The sequence below is a fragment of the Drosophila erecta genome, unplaced genomic scaffold, assembly GCF_003286155.1.
Source record: "Drosophila erecta strain 14021-0224.00,06,07 unplaced genomic scaffold, DereRS2 tig00000092-arrow-pilon, whole genome shotgun sequence".
Lineage (NCBI taxonomy): Eukaryota > Metazoa > Arthropoda > Insecta > Diptera > Drosophilidae > Drosophila > Drosophila erecta.
The window spans coordinates 15,287,061-15,307,408 of NW_020825207.1; the positions used below are offsets into that span (position 1 = coordinate 15,287,061).

General features: G+C 49.3%; 4 protein-coding genes across 4 annotated transcripts; 2 read left to right on the plus strand and 2 right to left on the minus strand.

The window, feature by feature from the left end:
* Positions 1–1,056: 1,056 nt before the first annotated feature.
* Positions 1,057–4,221, minus strand: LOC6546701 (sodium/potassium-transporting ATPase subunit alpha). The gene is made up of 6 exons (XM_026980381.1): positions 3,977–4,221; positions 2,261–3,921; positions 1,964–2,138; positions 1,662–1,900; positions 1,437–1,597; positions 1,057–1,283 (listed from the first exon to the last, which is right to left on the minus strand). The coding sequence occupies exons 1-5, from the start codon at positions 4,157–4,159 to the stop codon at positions 1,474–1,476; spliced, it is 2,382 nt and encodes a 793-aa protein (XP_026836182.1). The 5' UTR covers positions 4,160–4,221; the 3' UTR covers positions 1,057–1,283; positions 1,437–1,473.
* Positions 4,222–4,419: 198 nt separating this feature from the next.
* On the minus strand, positions 4,420–5,251 carry LOC113564275 (sodium/potassium-transporting ATPase subunit alpha-A). The gene is made up of 2 exons (XM_026980382.1): positions 5,048–5,251; positions 4,420–4,989 (listed from the first exon to the last, which is right to left on the minus strand). The coding sequence occupies exons 1-2, from the start codon at positions 5,231–5,233 to the stop codon at positions 4,420–4,422; spliced, it is 756 nt and encodes a 251-aa protein (XP_026836183.1). The 5' UTR covers positions 5,234–5,251.
* Positions 5,252–6,413: 1,162 nt separating this feature from the next.
* LOC6546700 (5-oxoprolinase) lies at positions 6,414–11,291 on the plus strand. The gene is made up of 5 exons (XM_001974480.3): positions 6,414–6,919; positions 6,976–7,288; positions 7,785–9,557; positions 9,618–10,818; positions 10,877–11,291. The coding sequence occupies exons 1-5, from the start codon at positions 6,475–6,477 to the stop codon at positions 11,027–11,029; spliced, it is 3,885 nt and encodes a 1,294-aa protein (XP_001974516.1). The 5' UTR covers positions 6,414–6,474; the 3' UTR covers positions 11,030–11,291.
* Positions 11,292–11,480: 189 nt separating this feature from the next.
* On the plus strand, positions 11,481–20,243 carry LOC6546699 (small subunit processome component 20 homolog). The gene is made up of 6 exons (XM_001974479.3): positions 11,481–11,680; positions 11,744–14,108; positions 14,164–17,031; positions 17,087–18,948; positions 19,009–19,641; positions 19,703–20,243. The coding sequence occupies exons 1-6, from the start codon at positions 11,636–11,638 to the stop codon at positions 20,135–20,137; spliced, it is 8,208 nt and encodes a 2,735-aa protein (XP_001974515.1). The 5' UTR covers positions 11,481–11,635; the 3' UTR covers positions 20,138–20,243.
* Positions 20,244–20,348: the final 105 nt, after the last annotated feature.

Below are 20,348 nucleotides of genomic sequence, written 5' to 3' on the forward strand. Positions count from 1 at the left end.
ACCACAAAGATATATATACAATACATACGAACACGTATACAAGCAAATATACAAATCTAAATAAATATGTGTGTACTTAAATCTACATAAACATAAGATTAAACCAAACGAAACTACTAAATTAATGAGATAATACAATAATTTTAACGTATTTTAACAGCCGAAACAAGTCGAAGACAAAGTCGTACCGCATAGAAGGGCAAAGACAGTAGAAGGATGTAGACAGTTGAGGTAGAACCCCCGATCAGAGAGATCCCACCGCCTTCAGCTTGCGTTGCCTGATTGATTCCAATTTGAGTCCCCTCGGATTTAAAGCCACAGCTGATAGATATGATAGTTCGGTTTCAGTTTCAGAACAGAATGTTTCAGAACATCGAAAGCAGCGATCGCCTACAGAGTTATATTTTTCGTTCAGATTACATATGCTATATAGGATAATGTGTTGCAAGGTCCTTAGTCTGGGTCTGGGAACAGGTGGATGCTCCATCCCCAAGCCCCACTTCGCCGCGATGCTGCGATTAGTGTTTGAATTAATATTGAAACTATAGGAATTTGATCTCAAAGTTAGCGAGTCGGCTACCGTGTGCCGATAATTCCAGCAGATAATTCCGATTCACGTCGAGAGTTCACTTTAGCTACCCAGTTACTTTGTTGACTGTGCACAATCCACATAGTTCTTAAATAGCGTTAACCAATATACAATAACAACATTACTCAATTAATGTTCACAGAAAGTTTAATCAAAAAACAAAAAAAAACAAAAAAATCCAAAAAACAAAATAAAAACCAAACGAATATTTACAGCGTAAATTAAAAGTAAAGTTAATGCAAAATATTGATGTTCAAAGAAAGCAAGTCCGTGAATGGTCCTACTCATGTCATTAAATGTAGATCTCAAATATGCAAAAGAAACTAAATAATTAAACCAGTCTTAAATGTGAAAAACTTCAGCAAAATTCCACCCAACCACCAAAAACCACACCAACCGCCACCACCACAACCACAACCACAACAGCTTCGAGCTAGTCACAAATAAATGCAATATTTTAAAAATACAAATACAATTTAGCGTGTTTTACTGCCCTTTACTTGAAGGGAAAGTGGCCAGCCAAAGTGCAGTTCTCCTGAAGTTATGCTCGCTGTTTCCATAAAAAATAATACGGAAATGCACTCTCGGCAATCTATGTCCTTTAAAACTTATAGTCCCGAGGATTCAGTTTTATCCAGATGACTCTACTCCGCGGCTGAGTTTTATGTGCTTCTTTTTACGGTGCACAGAGTAGCTCAGGTAAGAAAAATATGGGGCAATAAATTTAATGCATCCTTAAAGAAAAGCAAACCCCTTCATTTGCACACATAAACCCTGAAACAGTTTCCTTAAATAATACTCACATTTCTCCCCTCTATCTAGAGCTTTAATTATGGGTTCCACCTACTGGTTGTATTTGTTTCCCAGGTGCAATTATTGTGTGCTCAATACCGAGTGGCCAGCTCCAGCCAACTGTCGGGAAAGAGGCGAAGAAAGTATCTGCGAGTTGTTTCGAGCAAGACCAGCAGCGCCATGAAGGGCCAGTTGGTCCGGAGGAAGTGGCCAAAGCTGAAACGAGAAGGGACCAATGTCATGACGTGGCCAGCAATGTCATGTGGCCAGGAACACGCACTGCAGCTCGTTGGTTCCCTCCAGGCGCAGGCACACAGTGGAGTCCATGATGCACAACAGCACGCAGATTAGGATCAAGTAGAGAACCGCCAGGATGAGAAGCCAGTTGCGGAATCCGTGGGTCAACAGATTGGCACGTCCGGTCTTGGTCAGCACCAGGTTGGTGCACTGCATCGCGGTGATGCTCATCAGGCAAAGGGAGGACACTTGGCACTCCAGCTGCTCGCGAGCCTCGCTGCTCTGCGGGAATGTCACAGTTCTGCTTGGTTGACTCCCTGCAGATGTGTACATGAGTATACCTACCCACTCCTGGCCGAAGGAGTCGGTGATGTCGTCGAGCATGTCGTCGTTCCACGCGATGTGCAGATCCACCAGTGTTCTCGGCAGGAATCCCTTGTCAGCCATGAACACGAAGTAGGTCATAAAAACAGCTGCAGCTTCGATGGTTCCCACAAGGATGTGGGACACAAGGAAAAGCCTACAGGATACGTTTTGGAAAACATCGAAGAACTTAGATATATTTTTCAGTTTAAGTAACAGTCTCCATAAATATTGCTCACCCAGATATGTTTTGCCAATAATTTGTGAGTAGGAACTTACCGGCTATTAAGCAGAAAGTCGTCGTACACTTTGGGCATCTGCAGCATCAGATTCTCCTCGGGAGGCTCATAAATCAAGGTCAAGGCAGGCACCAGGTTTATCAGGAACGTGATTATGAGCTCGTCTATGATGTGGAAGTGCAGGGGAACACCGAGCAGGAAGAAGGAGGAGTACACCAGTACATTGCATATGTTGGTGGCCAGGCAATAGGCCAGAGCCTTCTTTAGGTTCTCGAAGAGCAGGCGGCTTATGCCGACCACATTGACCAATGTGGCAAACGAGGTGTCCAGCAGGATGAGATCTGCGCTGGCCTCGCACATGACCGCACATCCGTACTTGGCCACGCCCACATGGCTGCTCCGCATGGCGGGTGTGTCATGGAGTGTTCCTCCAATGACGGACACCACGGCTCCCAACCGGCGACAGGCATCCGCAATCCAGTGGAGTTGATCCGTGCTCGCCGCGGCACATACCAAATCTCGTTGGCTCTGGAGCAGCAGCTCGATTTGGCGACGCTGGTGTTGCGGCTTCTTGTCAGCGTACTGCGACATGTCTACTACATCCGCGGTGGAGGGCATCCGCTTGCTGGGAGCCTGGAAAGTGTCCGACGGAGACGGTAGGATGCCCACATCAACGGCCAGAGCCTTGGCCATTTTGGGCTTGCGCTGGGTGACAACGATCAACTTGATACCCGCCGCTCTGCAGCGATCCACCGCTTTGGGAATGGTGCTCCGCGGTGGATTGTAGGTGGCGATCATGCCCAGGAACCTCAGCGAGTAGGTGTCCACCGCCAGGTAGTCGCGGTACTTATACTCCCCGCCCTCTAATCCGGTGTTTACCTGGGAGAAGCGGCGAAACTCCAGCTCGTCGCCCAACTCCTTGTAGGCAAAGGCACGGACATGGCGGCCTGCCTCGAGCAGCCCATCCGCCAGACTTAGAATGATTTCCTGCAGCTGTTCATCCAGAGGCAGTTCCTCGTCCCGAATAGCAAAGGTGGAGCACCGGCGGATCACCTCGTCGCAGTGGCCCTTCATCAGCAGGATGAGCTTCAGCTGGCCATCGGCGTCGAGAGTCCTGTGCACCGTCACCTGGACCTTGTCCTCACTGGTGTAGTGCTTGTTGGCCACCTTCTCGTGGTCTTGGCGGAGCAGATCAATGCTCGGCAGGATCATCAGTCCGAACTTGAGCAGCGCTATGTCCAGGATATTGCCGTACATGTCCTTCTGCATCTTGGGCACTCCAATGTTACCCGGACAAATGACCGCATCGTTGCAGAGAACTGAGGCCCGGATCAGCTCGATAAATCGAGGACTCTGAGCACTTGCGTCCAGGTTATCCACACTCAGCAGTGCCATGTCCACGAAGATCTCCGATACTCGCATGCGCCGCTTGGTCATCGTCCCAACCAAATCGGACACAATCACAGTTGAGAGGCCCAGTGTGCTAGTACCCCGAAGGTTCCTCACATGGCACTGCTTTCTCCTCATACTCACTTTCGTCCGCCTCAAGCCCCAGTAAAGGATGAAGGGCAGGTACATGGGTGTCAGACCCAGCAGCAGCGAGAGATTGACTTCATACCCAGTCTGGCCACGTTCGAATCCGGTGGTGAAGAACAGCAGGAGGAAAGCAACTGAGGCCACCACGAGCAGATAGTAGGATATCTAAAGTGCAATGGTCATAGATGTACCTTTTCTAGGACGCTTTAGCACTGCTTACTTGCTTCTGATGTTTCTCCGAACGACTGGGAGATCGCTCCTGGAAGCTGAGTGCCGTCATCGATCCCACTTCAGTGTGCCTTCCGCAGGCTAGGGCCACTCCGAAACCAATGCCACTGATCGCATGGGTGCAGGCTAGTCCCATATTGCTGGAGCTCCATTTCGATAAGGTTTTGGAAATCATGCCAAAGCTGTTTATTTGAAATGCCCGAAGTGTCACATCGGCAACAGATGCCTTGGATGATTGGAAATTGTTTCTTTCTGAAATACTTGTATATAGAATTACGATCCCAACTCCTAGTTGATAAATTGTGGCCAACCCACAGCCAACAGTACGTATGAGTGATAGGAACAAAATGCACTTATTACAATATTGTTTTCCTATGTCTTTGGAACAACATGAATATACAAAATGAATAAACTGTACAGCAATAATAAACCGGCCTAATCCTTGATGTACTTAACTCGGGAGTATCTCTGTCGTCCCTCGTTCGCCAAGGGAGTGATGTGCACGGGCTTCGAGTGTCCTGTCAGAACCACGTTGTTGAGTTCCAGACCCGTGGTGCTGAAGAATCGCATATCGGCAGGAAGTCGTTGTCCGTACTTGATGGGCAGGATATCGCCGGCAACTACGTCCTGGGTGAGGATGACCTCCTTTTCCCCGTCTCTGATCACAGTGCAATACATGGGCATTAGCTCATCGAAAGCAACGACCATGTCTTCGTTATCATCTTCTTGCATTTGCAACATGAGTCCTGCGAGAAAGAAGGCGACGAGCAGGATGATGCCCGATACCAAAAACTCCGGATCCACCTTTTCATCGTCAGGCAGTCCAATTTCAAGTAGGTAATACATCGTGAAACACGCTATGGAACTCAGCAGTATGATGAAGCCCAAGGCGCTGAAGCAGTTCCTCACGAACTTCCAAAGTCGCAAATCCTGCTTAGCGGCAAGTGGCAAAACATTCTTGCCATTCCTGGCCAGCTTTCTGCCCGCTGCCTCCGAGGTTAGACCCTGTGAATGGTGGCTCGGATATAGCTGGGATGCCCTGTGATTATTTTCCCGATCTCACCTGGGAGACATTCGCCTCCAATCTGGCGCAGAGCTCGTGAAATGGCCAGATGTGCAGATATGGGCCGTAGTACTCCAGCCACAATTCGTCCTCCGTCCGATGCAGTGGCTCCCGTTGCCTCTTCTTCCCCCTGCTGCGACACCACCTGTCTCTCCATTTCGATATCCGTTTGAGGCAGCGCAGCATGTTTACGGAAAACTCTAGGCAATTTGTGGAGCAGTGTTTCTGGCGTGTAGAACTCACAAAATGGCTCGTAAAAGGGCCATCAATGTTTTCTCATAAACCAGCATCGCAACTCCCACTGTCACTTCAGCCGCCCCGGGGTGAGGGGTCAGGGGTCAGGGGTCAGGGGTCACGGGCATTAGGGGTCATAACGGAGCCGACAAACTGAGGAACAATCTCAACGGTTCCATTGGGAGTAGTCGCAATCGAACTCGCAAATCGACTCGAATTGATACGCCGCCTTTCTGCAAACAATTGCGCCCAAAGGCCGATTCCGTGATATTGACACTGGCATGTTCCATGCTCCTTACGCCGTATTTACAAGCGGAGGGAATGCGCTCTTTATGGCCTCGTTTAATAAGTCATCAAATTTCATTGCTGTCGTGTAAAAAACAGATAAAACATGCATTTGCATATATTTATGGGTTGCGTGGCCATCGATGAAACGAGAATTTCCAGCGTTTGCGCTCAATAAGTTCGAATTGGAACAAACTATACTGCCGGATGATATGTGCCATTATTGGAGGTCAATGGTTTCCTTTGTGGCAACATAAAAGCGGCATTTAAGTGCTGGAAAATCGAAGAGTGCCTTTAATTAGACTGTAATTTCCACATTGGCAGACAAACTTTGGCTTTAAAGTCGTGAACAATATTTCGACTAGGAGTTATAAATATTGTATTATCATATTCAATATAATATTACATAGATACAAATCTAGCCCGTGGTGAACAAAAAGGGGAGCTAACTTTAAAGCTGATAGTCATGCATCTAAGTACCAGAATTTGAAAGTAAATTAGATTTGTTGGGTGTAAATAAATAAACATATACATCAAATTTTAAGACATATCTTTATAAGGCTTTAATACTTTCATAGATATTATCCTTCAAACATTATAATTGCACACTAAAATGGCATTAACAAGACTAATTAATAAACAGAAAACCATTTTCGATTCTGGATAAAACTAGGAAAATAAAAGCAAGAGGTAGGGTGTTCCAAATTTGGTGTCCAGCAGTGGGTTTTCCCGTGTAACAACAGCTGATTACGACTTAGAAAGCTTTTTCGTGCTTTGGGAGAATAGAGAATAGAGAATGGCATATGAGTACATATATATATTATCAGCGCCGTATATATACGGCGCATAACACGGTGTCCGCTCAGTCTTAATGTTCCACTTAACCGGATCGGAAAACAAAAAACACAATGTCGGGCAACAAATACTGTTTCGCAATCGATCGCGGCGGCACTTTTACGGACGTGCTGTGCATCTGTCCAGGTGGCAAAGTGCGCACCATGAAGCTGCTCTCCGAGGATCCGGAGCGGTACAGCGATGCGCCCCGCGAGGGCATCCGCCGGATTCTTAAGGAGGAGACGGGGGAGGATCTGGCAACGAGCGGCTTGGTGGACACCTCGAAAATCGGCTGGGTTCGCATGGGCACCACGGTGGCCACCAATGCGCTCTTGGAACGCAAGGGGGACCCAGTGGTTTTGGTGGTGAACAGTGGCTTCCGGGATCTGCTCTACATTGGCAACCAGGCCAGGCCGAAGATCTTCGATCTGAACATTCGCAAGCCAGCGAATCTGTACAAATCCGTGGTCGAGGTGGACTGCCGCATAGTTCCAAAGCAGGCGGACCGCTGTGAGCTCAGTAAGGAGCGTTGACATATAATACCCAACCTGATTATATAGAATGTATCCACACAGATCACAGCTGGAAGGTGCTGGAGGGTGTGGCCGGCACCAAGTATCTGGAGGTGCGTCCCGTTGACGAGCTGGCAGTAAGGCAGTCCCTCTCAGCTGCCCGTGACCAGGGTGTCTCATCCGTGTCCGTGGTCTTGGCCCACAGCTACGCCTGTCCGGAGCACGAACTCCGAGTGGGCGCCATTGCCCGGGAGCTCGGCTTCAGCCATGTGACGCTATCCCACCAGGCCATGCCCATGTGCCGGGTGGTGGCCCGTGGCTACACGGCCTGCGCCGAGGCCTACCTGACTCCCCATGTAGATCGCTACTTGGCCAGGTGAGTGCACCTAATCTGTGGTTTGTAAATTAGCCGAATGACCCAGCTGTTTTCGGGGCCAAACATGTTTTCTAGAGAGTCGCCATATAGATAAGCTGGTAGTCAGACTGAAAGCGAAAAAATTCAAGCTAAACAAACACACATCCAAAGCTGAGATGGAGTTACGTAAAGTAAACAAATCGAGAATATAAAGTAATAAACACATTGGCGGGATTCGACGCGACAATACCTGTTAAACTTAAAAATAGTCAAGATCTCATAGATTTCAACAGGCGTTTATAGTAACTTTGTTAATATTTCTGGTATGCTAATATGCAAAGAAATAGTAAAATAATATTAATTTATTAGCTGGGCTTTAGTTGTTCTATCTAATCACAGTATACCCGAGTTGCCTCAGATCTCGAGGGTATACAAACAAAAGCACGCTGCCTTTACTACAGTGGTGGCCAAAAAAAGAGGCACAGTCACATTTATCTGTAATTTTCCTATTCCGTAGCTTCAAGTCTGGATTCGACAAGCAGTTGGAGGGCGTGGACGTGCTCTTTATGCAATCAGATGGAGGTCTGACCAATATGGAGAGCTTCCGTGGAGCCCGGGCCATTCTCTCCGGTCCAGCTGGAGGAGTTGTCGGATACGCGCTGACAGGAGCCAGGGAAACGGAGCTGCCACTGATCGGCTTCGACATGGGCGGCACCTCTACGGATGTGTCCCGGTATGCCGGAACCTACGAGCATGTGATCGAGAGCACTACGGCAGGTGTAACGATCCAAGCTCCACAGTTGGACATCAACACTGTGGCTGCAGGCGGTGGATCCCGGCTTTTCTTTCGATCTGGCATATTTGTGGTGGGTCCGGAATCGGCAGGATCGCATCCTGGACCTGCCTGCTACAAGAAGGGCGGACCACTGACAGTCACTGATGCCAATCTAATTCTCGGACGTATTCTGCCACAATACTTCCCCAAGATCTTTGGTCCGCGGGAGAACGAACCGCTGGACCATGAGATCGCCAGGAGCAAGTTTGTGGAGCTCCAGGCTGAGATCAACGAGTACTTGAAGAGTTCGGGAGACAAACGGGTCTTAAGCGCCGAGGATGTGGCCCTCGGTTTTATTCGGGTGGCGAACGAAACCATGTGTCGTCCGATTCGTGCCTTGACCCAATCCCGAGGATTGGATACGGCCAACCATGTGCTCTCCTGCTTTGGAGGAGCCGGTGGCCAGCACGCCTGTGCCATTGCGCGAAATCTGGGAATTGCAAAGGTCGTGGTCCACAAATACGCCGGAATTCTATCTGCCTATGGAATGGCTCTGGCGGACGTGGTGCAAGAGGTCCAAGAGCCGAATGGCCTGGAGTTCAGTGATGCGAATGCCCAGCAGCTGAAGGATCGTTTGGATGCCTTGGCCAAGCAATGTCACGACAAGTTGTCTGAGCAGGGATTCAAGCGCATTGAACTGGAGCCCTTCCTTCACCTGCGATACGAAGGCACCGATGGCGCCCTAATGGTTGCTCCTTCAACTGGAAAGCAGTCATCCGATTCAAATCCCCTCTTAGTGGCCTATGGGGATTTCCATGCCACCTTCCTGGAGCGCTATCGCACTGAGTTTGGATTCGTATTGCAAAACAGGCGGATTATTGTAGACGACATTCGCATTCGAGGATTAGGCAAGAACGACACACCCCCGGAGACGAAAGTTCAGGCTGCTTCCGAAGTGACGCCGCCAGCGAAGGCGAATACTCGACTTCACTTCGACCAGGGTGCCTTCGATGCTCCGATCTACCTGACCAAGAACTTACGGGCTGGTCACAGGATCACCGGGCCCGCGGTGCTCATTGACCAGCTCTCGACCATCGTCGTGGAACCAGAGTGTGGTGTCCAAGTTACTCCGTTTGGAGACCTCATCATGGACGTGAAAACGGGTGGCAAGCATGGCATCAATGCAGACTTGGATCCTGTGCATCTGAGCATCTTTAGCCACCGCTTCATGAGCATCGCCGAACAGATGGGCAGGGTGCTCCAGCGCACTTCAATTTCCACCAACATCAAGGAGCGTCTGGACTTCTCCTGTGCCCTATTCGGACCAGATGGCGGTTTGGTTAGCAATGCTCCTCACATTCCAGTTCACCTGGGTGCCATGCAGGAAACCGTCCAGTATCAACTAAGGGTGCGCGGGGAGAGCCTCAAGAACGGCGATGTCATCCTGGCCAACCATCCATCGGCAGGAGGATCTCACCTGCCCGATTTAACCGTCATCACGCCAGTTTTTTATGAGTGAGTTTTGCTAGTTTGTGGTCCTAAAATTTCTTGTCTGACATATGTTATTCCTCCCAGAACTCATCCGCGACCGGTTTTCTTTGTGGCCTCCCGTGGTCACCATGCGGATATTGGTGGAATTACTCCTGGGTCTATGCCACCGCACTCCACCTCGCTGGCTCAGGAGGGCGCCGCCTTCAAGTCCTTCCTGATTGTGGAGAATGGCCTGTTCCAGGAGCAGCAGATCATCGAGCAGCTGACCACGCCCACGGCCGCAAAGGGAGCTGTGGGCACCCGAAACCTGAGCGACAACCTATCTGATCTAAAGGCCCAGATCGCCGCCAACCACAAGGGCATCCAGCTGGTGGCGGAGCTGATCGGCAGCTATGGATTGGATGTGGTCCAGGCCTACATGTCGCACATCCAGAAGAACGCCGAACTGGCAGTTCGTGATATGTTGCGTCAGATTGGCCGGGACACTTTGGAGCGCACGGGATCAACAGTGCTAGAGGCGAAGGAGTTCATGGACGACGGCTCTCCCATCGCACTCAAAGTGACCATCGATGCGGAGCAGGGATCGGCTCTTTGCGACTTCACCGGATCGGGAGTGGAAGTGTGGGGCAACTGTAATGCCCCGCGGGCTATCACCTTGTCCGCCCTAATCTACTGCCTGCGCTGCATGGTGGGCCATGATGTGCCACTCAACCAGGGCTGCCTGGCACCCATCCAGGTGATCATTCCGAAAAACTCCATCCTGGATCCCTCCGAGGGAGCCGCTGTGGTCGGTGGCAATGTACAGACATCGCAGCGCATCGTAGACACTGTGCTGAAGGCTTTCGGAGTGTGTGCCGCCTCGCAAGGATGCATGAACAATATAACCATTGGAGACGAGTCCTGGGGTTACTACGAGACAGTGGCCGGAGGAGCTGGTGCCGGGCCCGGCTGGCACGGAGCCGGCGGAGTGCACACCCACATGACGAACACCCGCATCACTGATCCGGAGATCCTGGAACTGCGCTATCCCATGATCCTGAAGAGATTCTGCCTGCGTACCGATGGCTCTGGCGGAAGAGGCCAGTTCAACGGAGGCGAGGGTGTGGAACGCGATCTCCTCTTCCGTAAGCCAGTTACCCTGTCCGTCCTGACGGAGCGACGAACCCTGCAGCCCTACGGTCTTGCTGGTGGAGAATCGGGCAAGAGTGGACGCAATTTGGTGGTGAAACGGGATGGTCGAGTAATCGCTCTGGCGGGAAAAACCTGCATTGATGTGGAAGCTGGGGTACACTTTGGTATATACTTGTTTGTAACTTAACTAACTACGGATCCATACTTTTCAGGACACTTTTGCAATGAAAACTCCCGGCGGCGGCGGGTATGGACCTCTTGAGGACTTTTCCAAGGGCGGAGAAACCTTGAATCAGGAATCCAGCAAACGATATGTGGAACGCGGCACTGTTTTTAATTATCTGCAGTCCCAAGAGTCTGCCTAATTTAATTTAATTTTGCATTTTGTATGTGCCATATTATTAAATGTCCCTTTATGTTTGAACCCCTAGACTTCTTTTTATAGAAATACATAAAAGCATACTGGATGGCTCACATTACACTTAAGCCTGATAATCGGAACTAAAGTGCCTTTAAAGTATTTAAAGTATTTTACCATACCACTGTAATATATGTATATATAAATTCTAATATACAATGCAATTGTCAACCAACATAGCCATAGGCCCTGTAGCCAGCACTATAATAATGAAGTTTTGTTAGTTTTGTAAACTACTTTATCTATTATAATAAATAAATAAAAACAATATTAATTCCAATAAAATTAGCTTTCTCTAAAGTTTAATTATTTCGAGGAACAATTTAAAAAGTGCGCCAATGCGGGGACGATTTGCGGTACTATCGATATTTTCCAGCGAACATATGTTTTCAGTAAGTGCAATCGCCGACTGCCTATCGATAGCAGTGCGTAAATATGTTTCGCACGTGTTGCATTTGAAAGAAAAGTGGTCGTAAACAAAAGTGTTTTTTCCGTGAATTAAAGCAGCCAGGTGCAAATGAAGTGAACGGTATCAAGTGCAAACTGTACAGACATGGCATCCTTAGCGGAAAAAACGAAGGACACCAATACCTTTCGGGTGAGTGTCCCCAGAAGTCTCAAGTTTTTTTGACCACCCGCCTCACACGTTTTTTTCCCCCAGTTCAAATCTTTCGGAGATCGGGTGAATGAAATCGACCTGCGGCACTTGGCCCTCTACCACATCGGCCATCGGAACGAGGAGCTCGACGAAGAGGAGAATGCCACCTACTTTCAGCAGACAATTCAGAAATGGAACGTGCTCAATCTCACCGAGGAGTACAACTACTTCAGCAAGCGCTGTCGCAAGATAGTCACTCTGCCGCAGCTGTTGCACCAGAAGGACTTTGTTGTAGACCTGTTGCTCGAACGTCTGTCCACCGCCACGAATTTGTCCCAGCAGCCACTGCTGGAACTGCTCTATGTTCTGGCCAGGGATCTCCGCGAGGAGTTCTACCCCTACTTTCAGCGGGTCCTGGACCGACTTATTTGCCTGCTGAACACCCAAGACTCAGAGCAACTGGAATGGACGCTCATCTGCCTGGCGCATCTGTTCAAGACCCTCAAGCCCTATCTGAAACGCAACATCGGTGTTGTCTTCAATGCAATTCTACCGCTTCTGGACGAGCAGCACTATGCCGAGCATGTGACTAACTTTGCGGTAGAGTGCTTTGCATACATTGCACGAGATGTCCGTGATTTCCCGCGTTTTCTGGCCTATGTGCTGAAGACTGTGTTGCGGGAGCAGGTGGAGAGTGTCCACGGCTGCGGGCGACTCATCTACGAAATTCTGCGCGGCGTCAATGGACAGCTGCATAATTCGGCGGCCGAAATCTTCGCCCATGTCCTGGAGGTACTCGTCAACAAGGATTTCGCTCACACCAAGGCACAGACAGAACTTTTGGGCGAAATCGTGGAGTATTCTTTGGGACTGTTGCTCAACTTTCTGCGGTCTGATCAAAGCAACATCCTGTGGCAGAAACTGTGTTCGGTTGCAAGCAGTGAAAGTGTGGATGAGCAAAAGGTGATCGGCCTAATGCTTCCCCTGGTCACTCACAAGGATGGACGATACGTCTCCGAGCTTCCGCTGGTAGTCGCCACTTTGCTAAAACTTTTGGACCGGGAACTGGATCCTCTTCAGCCATTAACAACATTGGTCACCAGTCTGTTGAAGGCTCAGTACACTCAACTTACCCAGTTGGATGCTAGCCGTCTGCTGCAAAAGCTTTTGAGCATTAGCCGAAAACAAGTAACCGTGTACGAAGACGCCATTCTGCAGCTTCTGGACTATTCACAGTTTGAGATTCTGGTTCTGCCCAACGTCATTGCTTACTACGAGGAACAGAGTCAAATAAGCGCGCTGGAGCTCCTGGCTCGCATCGTTCAGCACAAACGGCCGCTACAAGTAGATGGCAACTCACTGGCACAATGGGTGGCGTATCCCCTCCAGTTAAAACAAAAGGACACCATTAAATTCGTGGAACAAGAACTTCTGCACTTGGACCTGACCAAAGAGGAACATCTACTACTTATCATCCTAGTTCCCCATTTAAGGGGATTTAGCAAAGCGACCATAGAAAAGGGGTTGCAATCACTTATTGAGAAGATCATATGCGATAACGAAAAGGATTTTACACAGCTGCTCTTGCTACTTCAAACTCATGCATTGCTCAAATTTAACTTACCTAAGAGTTTGCGATCTGCTCTTAATGGTTACCTTATTCCCGAACTGGGAAAGGACCTTCGAGCTTTGGCTTGCTTGCAAGTGGTTCTTTTACAAGGTCCTAAGAACGAGCTATCTTCTTCGGAAGAATTACTTTTCGCAATTGCGAGTCTTCTAAGCCAGCCTGTATCCCTATACAGACGCATAGCTGCCCACTGCTTGGATGTGCTAAACTCTTTGAGCAAACCCAATCCGTATTCCCACTTTTATGCCGCCGCCTGCATCGAGCCCACCGTCCACAATTACCGAGAGCTACTCCTCCAACTGCAGCAATTGGAACCGGCGTCTGCTCAGTTCAAACAATTCTCCCAGTTGCCGCATTTCAAGGAGCACGCCGTTAGTCTTTTGCTTGGCCTGTTATACAACAACTTTAAATTTGTGTGGGCTCCGGTTCAACAACTACTGGCTGCCTACGCCAAGACTATGGCAGTTGATGAATTCTGGACATTATTTAAGACCAAGTTAGTCGACACAGTCGCCTGCATAGACTACAAAAAGGAAGTAACAACTTTGCAAGTGCCATATCAAAGGGACTACCAATCGGCGGCACTAACCATGCTTCTTCCCTTACCTGGAGAGCAACAATTGACCCTTCAGCAGGCCCTTAACTACCGCCAGCTTCTATGGCAGAGCGTGCCCAAATTGGGCACTCTTGCTGAAGTGAAGAATGCAGACTTAGTGCGATTATTTTTGCAGTTTGTAGATAGTGAGTATCGGGCTCAATTGGAGAAATCAGAGCACACTTGGAACGTGAACGAGGCGACGGGTAAGTTAATGAGTTTCAAACAATCAGTATTATAAAGCGTTTCCCTTTGTTTTAGCCGCGGATGTCGATGTCGAGGAGGATGATGAAAACGAAAACAATGAAACCAAACCCGAGCCCCGAGGCCGTCAAAAGAGAAGAACCCAAAATGCCCACACAAAGTTTATACTGCAAACGCTTCAGTTAAAACTGGCCTGCTTTGTATCCCAGCCCAACCCCAAGGCTTTGCATCGTCAGGCGGAGATGCATGACTTTTATCTGGAGCTTCTAGCAGGTCCTAACTCCCAGTTGCAACAATTGGCTTTGGACTGCCTCGCGGCCTACAAGCAACCAGCAGCTTTGGTACAGCAGAAGACGCAGTTATCGGGACTAATTGATGAGGAGAAGTTCAAAACAACGCTCAGTGGCTTCGAACTGTCTAGCATTACGGCTCAGCAAAGATCAGAGCTGATTCCCTTTATGCTGCGAGTGCTGTACGGCAAAATGCTCACCAAGGGTGTCCAAAAGCAACTGAGTGCCCAGTTGCGAAAGACGCTGATCCTGCGCTTCCTGGGCCAGTTGGAGGAGTCGGAGATTATGGATTTTCTGCAAATGGCGTTCGGTAGGTTTTCTGCCTACACCGATAAGCCCGTGAACGAGGTCGCAAAATATGCTCGAGAATCATATGATCCGTCAGCGGTTATTGCAGCCAAGCAATTGCAGAGGATCGTCAATCTACTAGAACTCATTCGCAAGGAGTTCGCCGGCAAGCTGACGGCTGACTTCCAATGTTACGTTCTCAAATTACTTCTGCTCGTGGGGAGCGTAGCCCAGGAAGTCATCAATGGAGAAGGAAAACTGGTAGCTGCCTACAAGAATGTGAAGCACTCGGGTCTGCAGACTCTGGTCAACTACTTCGGCCAACTGGTGGACATGGAGGAGTTGTGGCAAGAGCCACAGATGAATGCTATTTGCGAAGTCTACCTTTGGCCAGGCATAGCTCGGATTTCGCAGGACTCCATTCACACGCCCACCCCCATGCTGAAGTTGCTTCTCTTGTGGGGCGGAGAGCCCCGCTTTCAGAAATGGTTAAATAAGGCTTCTCCTGCCGATAAACTTCCGATAATGCACCACCTAATGGCTCTGCTACTAAACGAAAAAGCCAAGCCGAATGTCAAGCGTGCACTCTTGCAGGTGGTGGAACATCTGCTGGAATCGGCAGCCACAGAGGAGTACGGAGCGGAGGCCTTGTCTATTGTACATCCCCACATTCCAGCGATCCTTCAACAGCTGCAGAACAGCTGGCGTCACAAGAAGGCAGGCAGACAAACGCTCGACAAGAGGGAACTTAATATTTTAACTCTTATTACTTCGCATGTGGAGGAGCCAGATACTTGTGAACTGCTACTGCAAGTACTGCTGCCGATATTCACCAAACAATCAGCTTCAGCTGCGCCAGAGACAGTCGTTCAATTAGTCACCACACTGGCCAATCTTCTAAAACGTGTCCCCAAACCGCAGAATTATCTGCGCCAGTTGGCTCCACTCTTCGAGCAGGTTAGTGCGCTGCCTGCTAGAAAGTTACTGTGCGATCTCTTGGCAGACATGGCAAAAAGACTGCACAAGGAGGCAAAACAAGACTCCGAGCTCTCCCCCATTGCCGCATCCTTGCGGGAGTGGGTCAGGATTGTGCTGCTGTTGAACGCCTGGGACAAAAGATGGCTGGAGCAACCGGACTACGATAAGCGTCTGGAAGCTCTATCAGAGCTTAAGCAGTTGGTGGAAAAGAAAGACAAAACGATCGACTTGCAACTTGGAGTTCTTGTTGTCTACAACTGCTTTTATATGCTGCGCCACGATTCGGACTTGGGCATGCGAGTCAACATAGGAGAACTATTAAAGCCACTGCTTCCTTTAATAACGCTCCAACTAGAGGTTAAGGAGGATGTGCAATTCTGGCTGGAAGACACGGTGTTGCCTTTGCTACAACGCTGCATGAGAGATGAAAAGCACGAGCATGCCAGAAGTGAGGCCATCGGCCTACTTGGCGAACTGGCACGCCAGTGTCCTGCTGCACACGATATCCTGAAGGATCTCTCGCCGCTAACGGATAAACACGACCTGGAGGTGGACTTCTTTGAGAACATGCTTCACCTGCAGACCCAGCGGCACGGTCGCGCCCTGCAGCGCTTGGTTAATATCTCCGGAGGCAGTTGGCGAACGGCTCCACCGTGTGCCCGTACCCTCACGCAGTTCCTCCTGCCACTGGCCACCCGGTATCTTATGAGTGAAAGGCATTCGGGCAAACACACGCTTGTGGATGCCGCCATCGAGGCAGTTGGTGTGATGAGTGAATTCCTGCCCTGGACGCAATACCAAGCAGTTCTTCGCTACTACCTTCAAAAATTGAGACACGTCCATAGCCAGCAGAAGCAGTGCGTCAGACTTGTTGTGCGTATCCTGGACGCCTTTCATTTTGACTTGACCCAGGCGCAAACGGACTTAGCTTCACTCGCCAAGCTGAAGGAAAAGCTGACAGAGGTAGTGGAAACGAAGGAACCAGCTGAGGAATCAGATACAGTTAACGTTAAAGCGGAAGAGGATGCTGAAGGCGATGAGATACCCGTAAAAAAGGAAGACGATCAGTCGGACTTTATTGTCTTCGAGGAAGAAGATCAGCACGAACCAGTGGTGGAACAGCAGCGCATCCAACTCCTTGCTCCCAACGCTGCCAAAAAGGTCATGGCCACTATTACAACAGTTTTGCTGCCAACCCTCAACCGATCAATCACCGAAAAAACCAACTACGACACCAAGCACAAGGTAAACCGTCGACGATTGAGCTACGAGCGCGAGGAAGAGGAGATTCAACGGGTGCCCATTGCCCTGGCTATGGTTAAACTGCTGCAGAAACTTCCTTTGGAATTATTGGAGAACAGTTTGCCTGGTATGTGTACCCCTAAGTGTTTTCTAAATGTGTTTTCATAATTTATTTTATCCAGGAATCTTCATGAAGGTCTGCACATTTCTGCGATCCCCCCTGAAATCCGTTCGCATGCTTACCCGTGACATTCTGAAAAAGATTATGAGCACCCTGGGTGGCAGCTACTTGGGAATGCTGTTGGAGCAGTTGCAATCTTTGCTGACACGAGGATTTCAGGTGCACGTTCTCTCTGTAACCCTCCACGGTGTTTTGGATGCTCTGAAGAGCGACCTGCAACCAGTCCATATTGAAAATTGCCTGCAGAACCTGTTGGAAGTGGCTCTCAATGATATATTCGGCGATGTGAACGCCGAGAAGGAGGTGGAGAAAATTGTGGCCCACACGCCAGAAGCAAAGCCAAGCGCGAAGAGCTACCTAACACTGAACATAGCCGCTCGTCATATTCGGGACAACTGCCTTTTGGACCTGCTTCTGCCGTTCAAGGAGCACTTGGCTCGATCTCACTCCCGAAAGGTCACGCAGAAGATTCAAGAGTGTTTCGCCAAAATTGTGGGTGGCTTGGTGGAGAACACACACATTGCAAGGGAGAGTCTGCTGATATTCATATACGGCACGATGTCGGAGAGCATCAGTGACCTCCTTCCAGGCACCAAGAAGCGGCAGCTTTCTGAAAAAGAGCAAGCTCTAATGAAGAGGTCTCGGCCTGACTGCCTGATCTTGCAGGCGGCGCCAGGTAGACGAAGTGTGGCCATCGGTAACAAGCAAGTAAAGTCTAACGCACAGGCCAATGCTCACATTCTGGTCGAGTTCGGCTTGGAGCTCCTACATTTCGTGCTGAAACGAAAAAAGCTAACGGATCTGGATTACCAGCCCTTCCTGCATCCGCTTTTACCACTTCTGAAAGATTCTTTGAGCAGCAACCATGCCAGGACCACCACCTACGCCCTCAAGTGCTACACGGCCATTTGGTTGGGGGAGTACGAGCTGTCTGATCTGAACCGTGAGGCACTTCAACCAGTGGTTGCACGCATGTTTCAGATCCTTAAGAATTTTTCAACATTTGGTGCAACTCGGCAGGAGGAGAACGCTCAGCTGGTCAGGGCGAGCTTCAAAGCAGTGGTGGCCCTGCTGCGCAAGTGCGAGGACTACCAGCTGAGCAATGAACAAATCGAGCAGCTACTTCTACACATCGAACAGGAACTGCAGGAGGGCGAGTGTAGCAGCCAAACCATGGTATTTACCCTACTGAAGGCGCTTGTGGGTCGGAAGGTGGACACCCGCTCCTTGCACGATCTAATGAAGCGTTTGGGTGACCTATCTATTACCTCTTCCTCGGATTATGTGCGCGATGAATGTCGTGGCGTTCTACTCACCTACATCATGGAATATACACTGCGCCAGAAGGTTGAGCAGATTGTGAAGTTCATGTCGGTTCAGTTGTGCTACAGTCAAACTGCTGGTCGTCAGTCGGCCATTCAGTTTATGCACTCCATCATCAACAAGTTTCCACAGCTCATGCTAGTCAAACAGTCCGAGTTTTTATATCTTTCCCTGGGCACTCGACTGGTCAACGATGAGGATCCGTCCTGCCGACGCAGTGTGGCCGCTGCTCTGGAGGCTCTGATCGGACGTCTCACCAAAGCGGAACGGCAGCCCCTGCTGGATCTAACGCTACTGTTCTTCACTGCACCTCAGTCCAGTCAGAAGCCAGGAGTCAGAGAAATGGCCGCTGCTCTTCTGTCACGATTTGTGGAGGCTGAGAAAGCTGGTTTTGCGGAAAGGCTACCACTGGTTCTGCCCACTTTGGTGAACGTACTGACCTTGGGAGATGCGGATGCGGGAGGTAGATTTGTGCGGGCTCCAGGACATCTCGCCACCGAAGTGGATGGAAGTGATCTTCACAAAAAGAATAAGCGAAAGGTAATAACAGTTTGTAAATGTGCAAGCATCACGATTAAACTTATACATTTGTTTTTAAAGAAATTCGAAACCCTGCCGGATGAAGATATACTGCTAGCTGGTCTAGACAATGAATCGATTTTGGAGCATCAGCAGCGGAAAGCTGACCATCAGCTCATCCAACTGCAGTATTGTCTGCTCAAGATCTTGGAGCATTGCGGAGAGGTCTTGCTCAACAATCCACAACTTTCTGACACCATCGATGATTTGGCCTATGGCTCTCAGAGACTTCTGAATCACGACCACAACTGGGTTCGCTGCAATGCTGCCAAGCTCTTGACACACATCCTGGCCCACTTCGATTTCGGCTATGTTGGCCAGCATTTATCGGGAATTAAACTAGAAGAAGAAGCTAAGAAGGCGCTGTACTTTATTTACGCACAGCCTGCAGAGGACATCAAATCTTTGGTGCTAGATCTGTGTGCTCAGGTGACGCCGGGCGAGACTGCGCAGGAGATGATTGACGAGCTGTCGAAGATTCTGCTATTCGTTGGGCATATGCTGAGGGACGTTCCGTTCAGTTTGAAACAGGAGAAGAACGAGGCTGATGAGGAGCTAGAGCCGGTGAACAAAATAAATCTGAACTGGCTGGTTCGAAATATACGTTTCCTTATTAACAAGGAAGTCGCTAAGGCGCCGCACGACATCAGCATAGTAAGTATAATCACGTATTAGCTGTATAATATTTTCTAATCCTAACTTATTCCCATTTTAGAGGACTGCTATGTTTACGCTGATAGAGGCGCTGTCCACGCTGCTCAGTGTGGAGTCCGTGACCCGACTGGCGCCGTCGTTTCTCCAGGCACTGGTTCGCGAAATGTCTGAGGAGGATCAGAACGTGGATGCGGAACTGCGCCAGCAAGCTCTCCGCGTAGGCAGTCGCCTGAGGAAGCGCATCGGAACCGAAGTGTACGACAAACTAAGAAATGCGGTGCAGACAAAGCTGATGGCTCGCCGCGCAGAGCGTCGCAAGGTAGTGGCCCAGGAAAAGATTCACGACCCGGAACGGGCGGCCAAGCGAAAGGCTGGCATGCAGGAGCGCAAGAAGGCGGCGAAGCGTCTAAAGGCGGCAGTTGTGCGGGGCAAAGCGCCGGACACAAAACAAAAGCTGAAAAAGCGCAAACGAAAAGCTGAGATGGATGGATTTTAGTTAGTTAGTCGGTCTGCTTTAATTTAAGTTCTTTTTAAGTAGAACGAAAATACAACAAAAATTGTATCATACGAAAATTGAAAAAATACAATGCCGTTTTTGCAATATTTGATTAGATTATGGTACGGAAACCCATAGGAAAAATACCCAACCTACCTGTTTTTCTATGGAGCTTTATAGATTTTTTTAAATTTGCGCCCAGTTGTCGATT

Bases quoted from the DNA above. Each gene is read 5' to 3' on its own strand.
- LOC6546700 (XM_001974480.3), top strand. From the start codon at position 6,475: ATGTCGGGCAACAAATACTGTTTCGCAATCGATCGCGGCGGCACTTTT. The intron at 6,920-6,975 runs GTAAGGAGCGTT...GTATCCACACAG, and splicing joins GGCGGACCGCTGTGAGCTCA to ATCACAGCTGGAAGGTGCTG. The intron at 9,558-9,617 runs GTGAGTTTTGCT...TATTCCTCCCAG, and splicing joins ATCACGCCAGTTTTTTATGA to AACTCATCCGCGACCGGTTT.
- LOC6546701 (XM_026980381.1), bottom strand. From the start codon at position 4,159: ATGATTTCCAAAACCTTATCGAAATGGAGCTCCAGCAATATGGGACTA. The intron at 2,139-2,260 runs GTAAGTTCCTAC...CGTATCCTGTAG, and splicing joins GACTTTCTGCTTAATAGCCG to GCTTTTCCTTGTGTCCCACA. The intron at 1,598-1,661 runs GTGCGTGTTCCT...TTCTCGTTTCAG, and splicing joins GAGGGAACCAACGAGCTGCA to CTTTGGCCACTTCCTCCGGA.
- LOC113564275 (XM_026980382.1), bottom strand. From the start codon at position 5,233: ATGCTGCGCTGCCTCAAACGGATATCGAAATGGAGAGACAGGTGGTGT. The intron at 4,990-5,047 runs GTGAGATCGGGA...CACCATTCACAG, and splicing joins TGGAGGCGAATGTCTCCCAG to GGTCTAACCTCGGAGGCAGC.
- LOC6546699 (XM_001974479.3), top strand. From the start codon at position 11,636: ATGGCATCCTTAGCGGAAAAAACGAAGGACACCAATACCTTTCGG. The intron at 17,032-17,086 runs GTATGTGTACCC...TATTTTATCCAG, and splicing joins ATTGGAGAACAGTTTGCCTG to GAATCTTCATGAAGGTCTGC. The intron at 18,949-19,008 runs GTAATAACAGTT...TTGTTTTTAAAG, and splicing joins ACAAAAAGAATAAGCGAAAG to AAATTCGAAACCCTGCCGGA.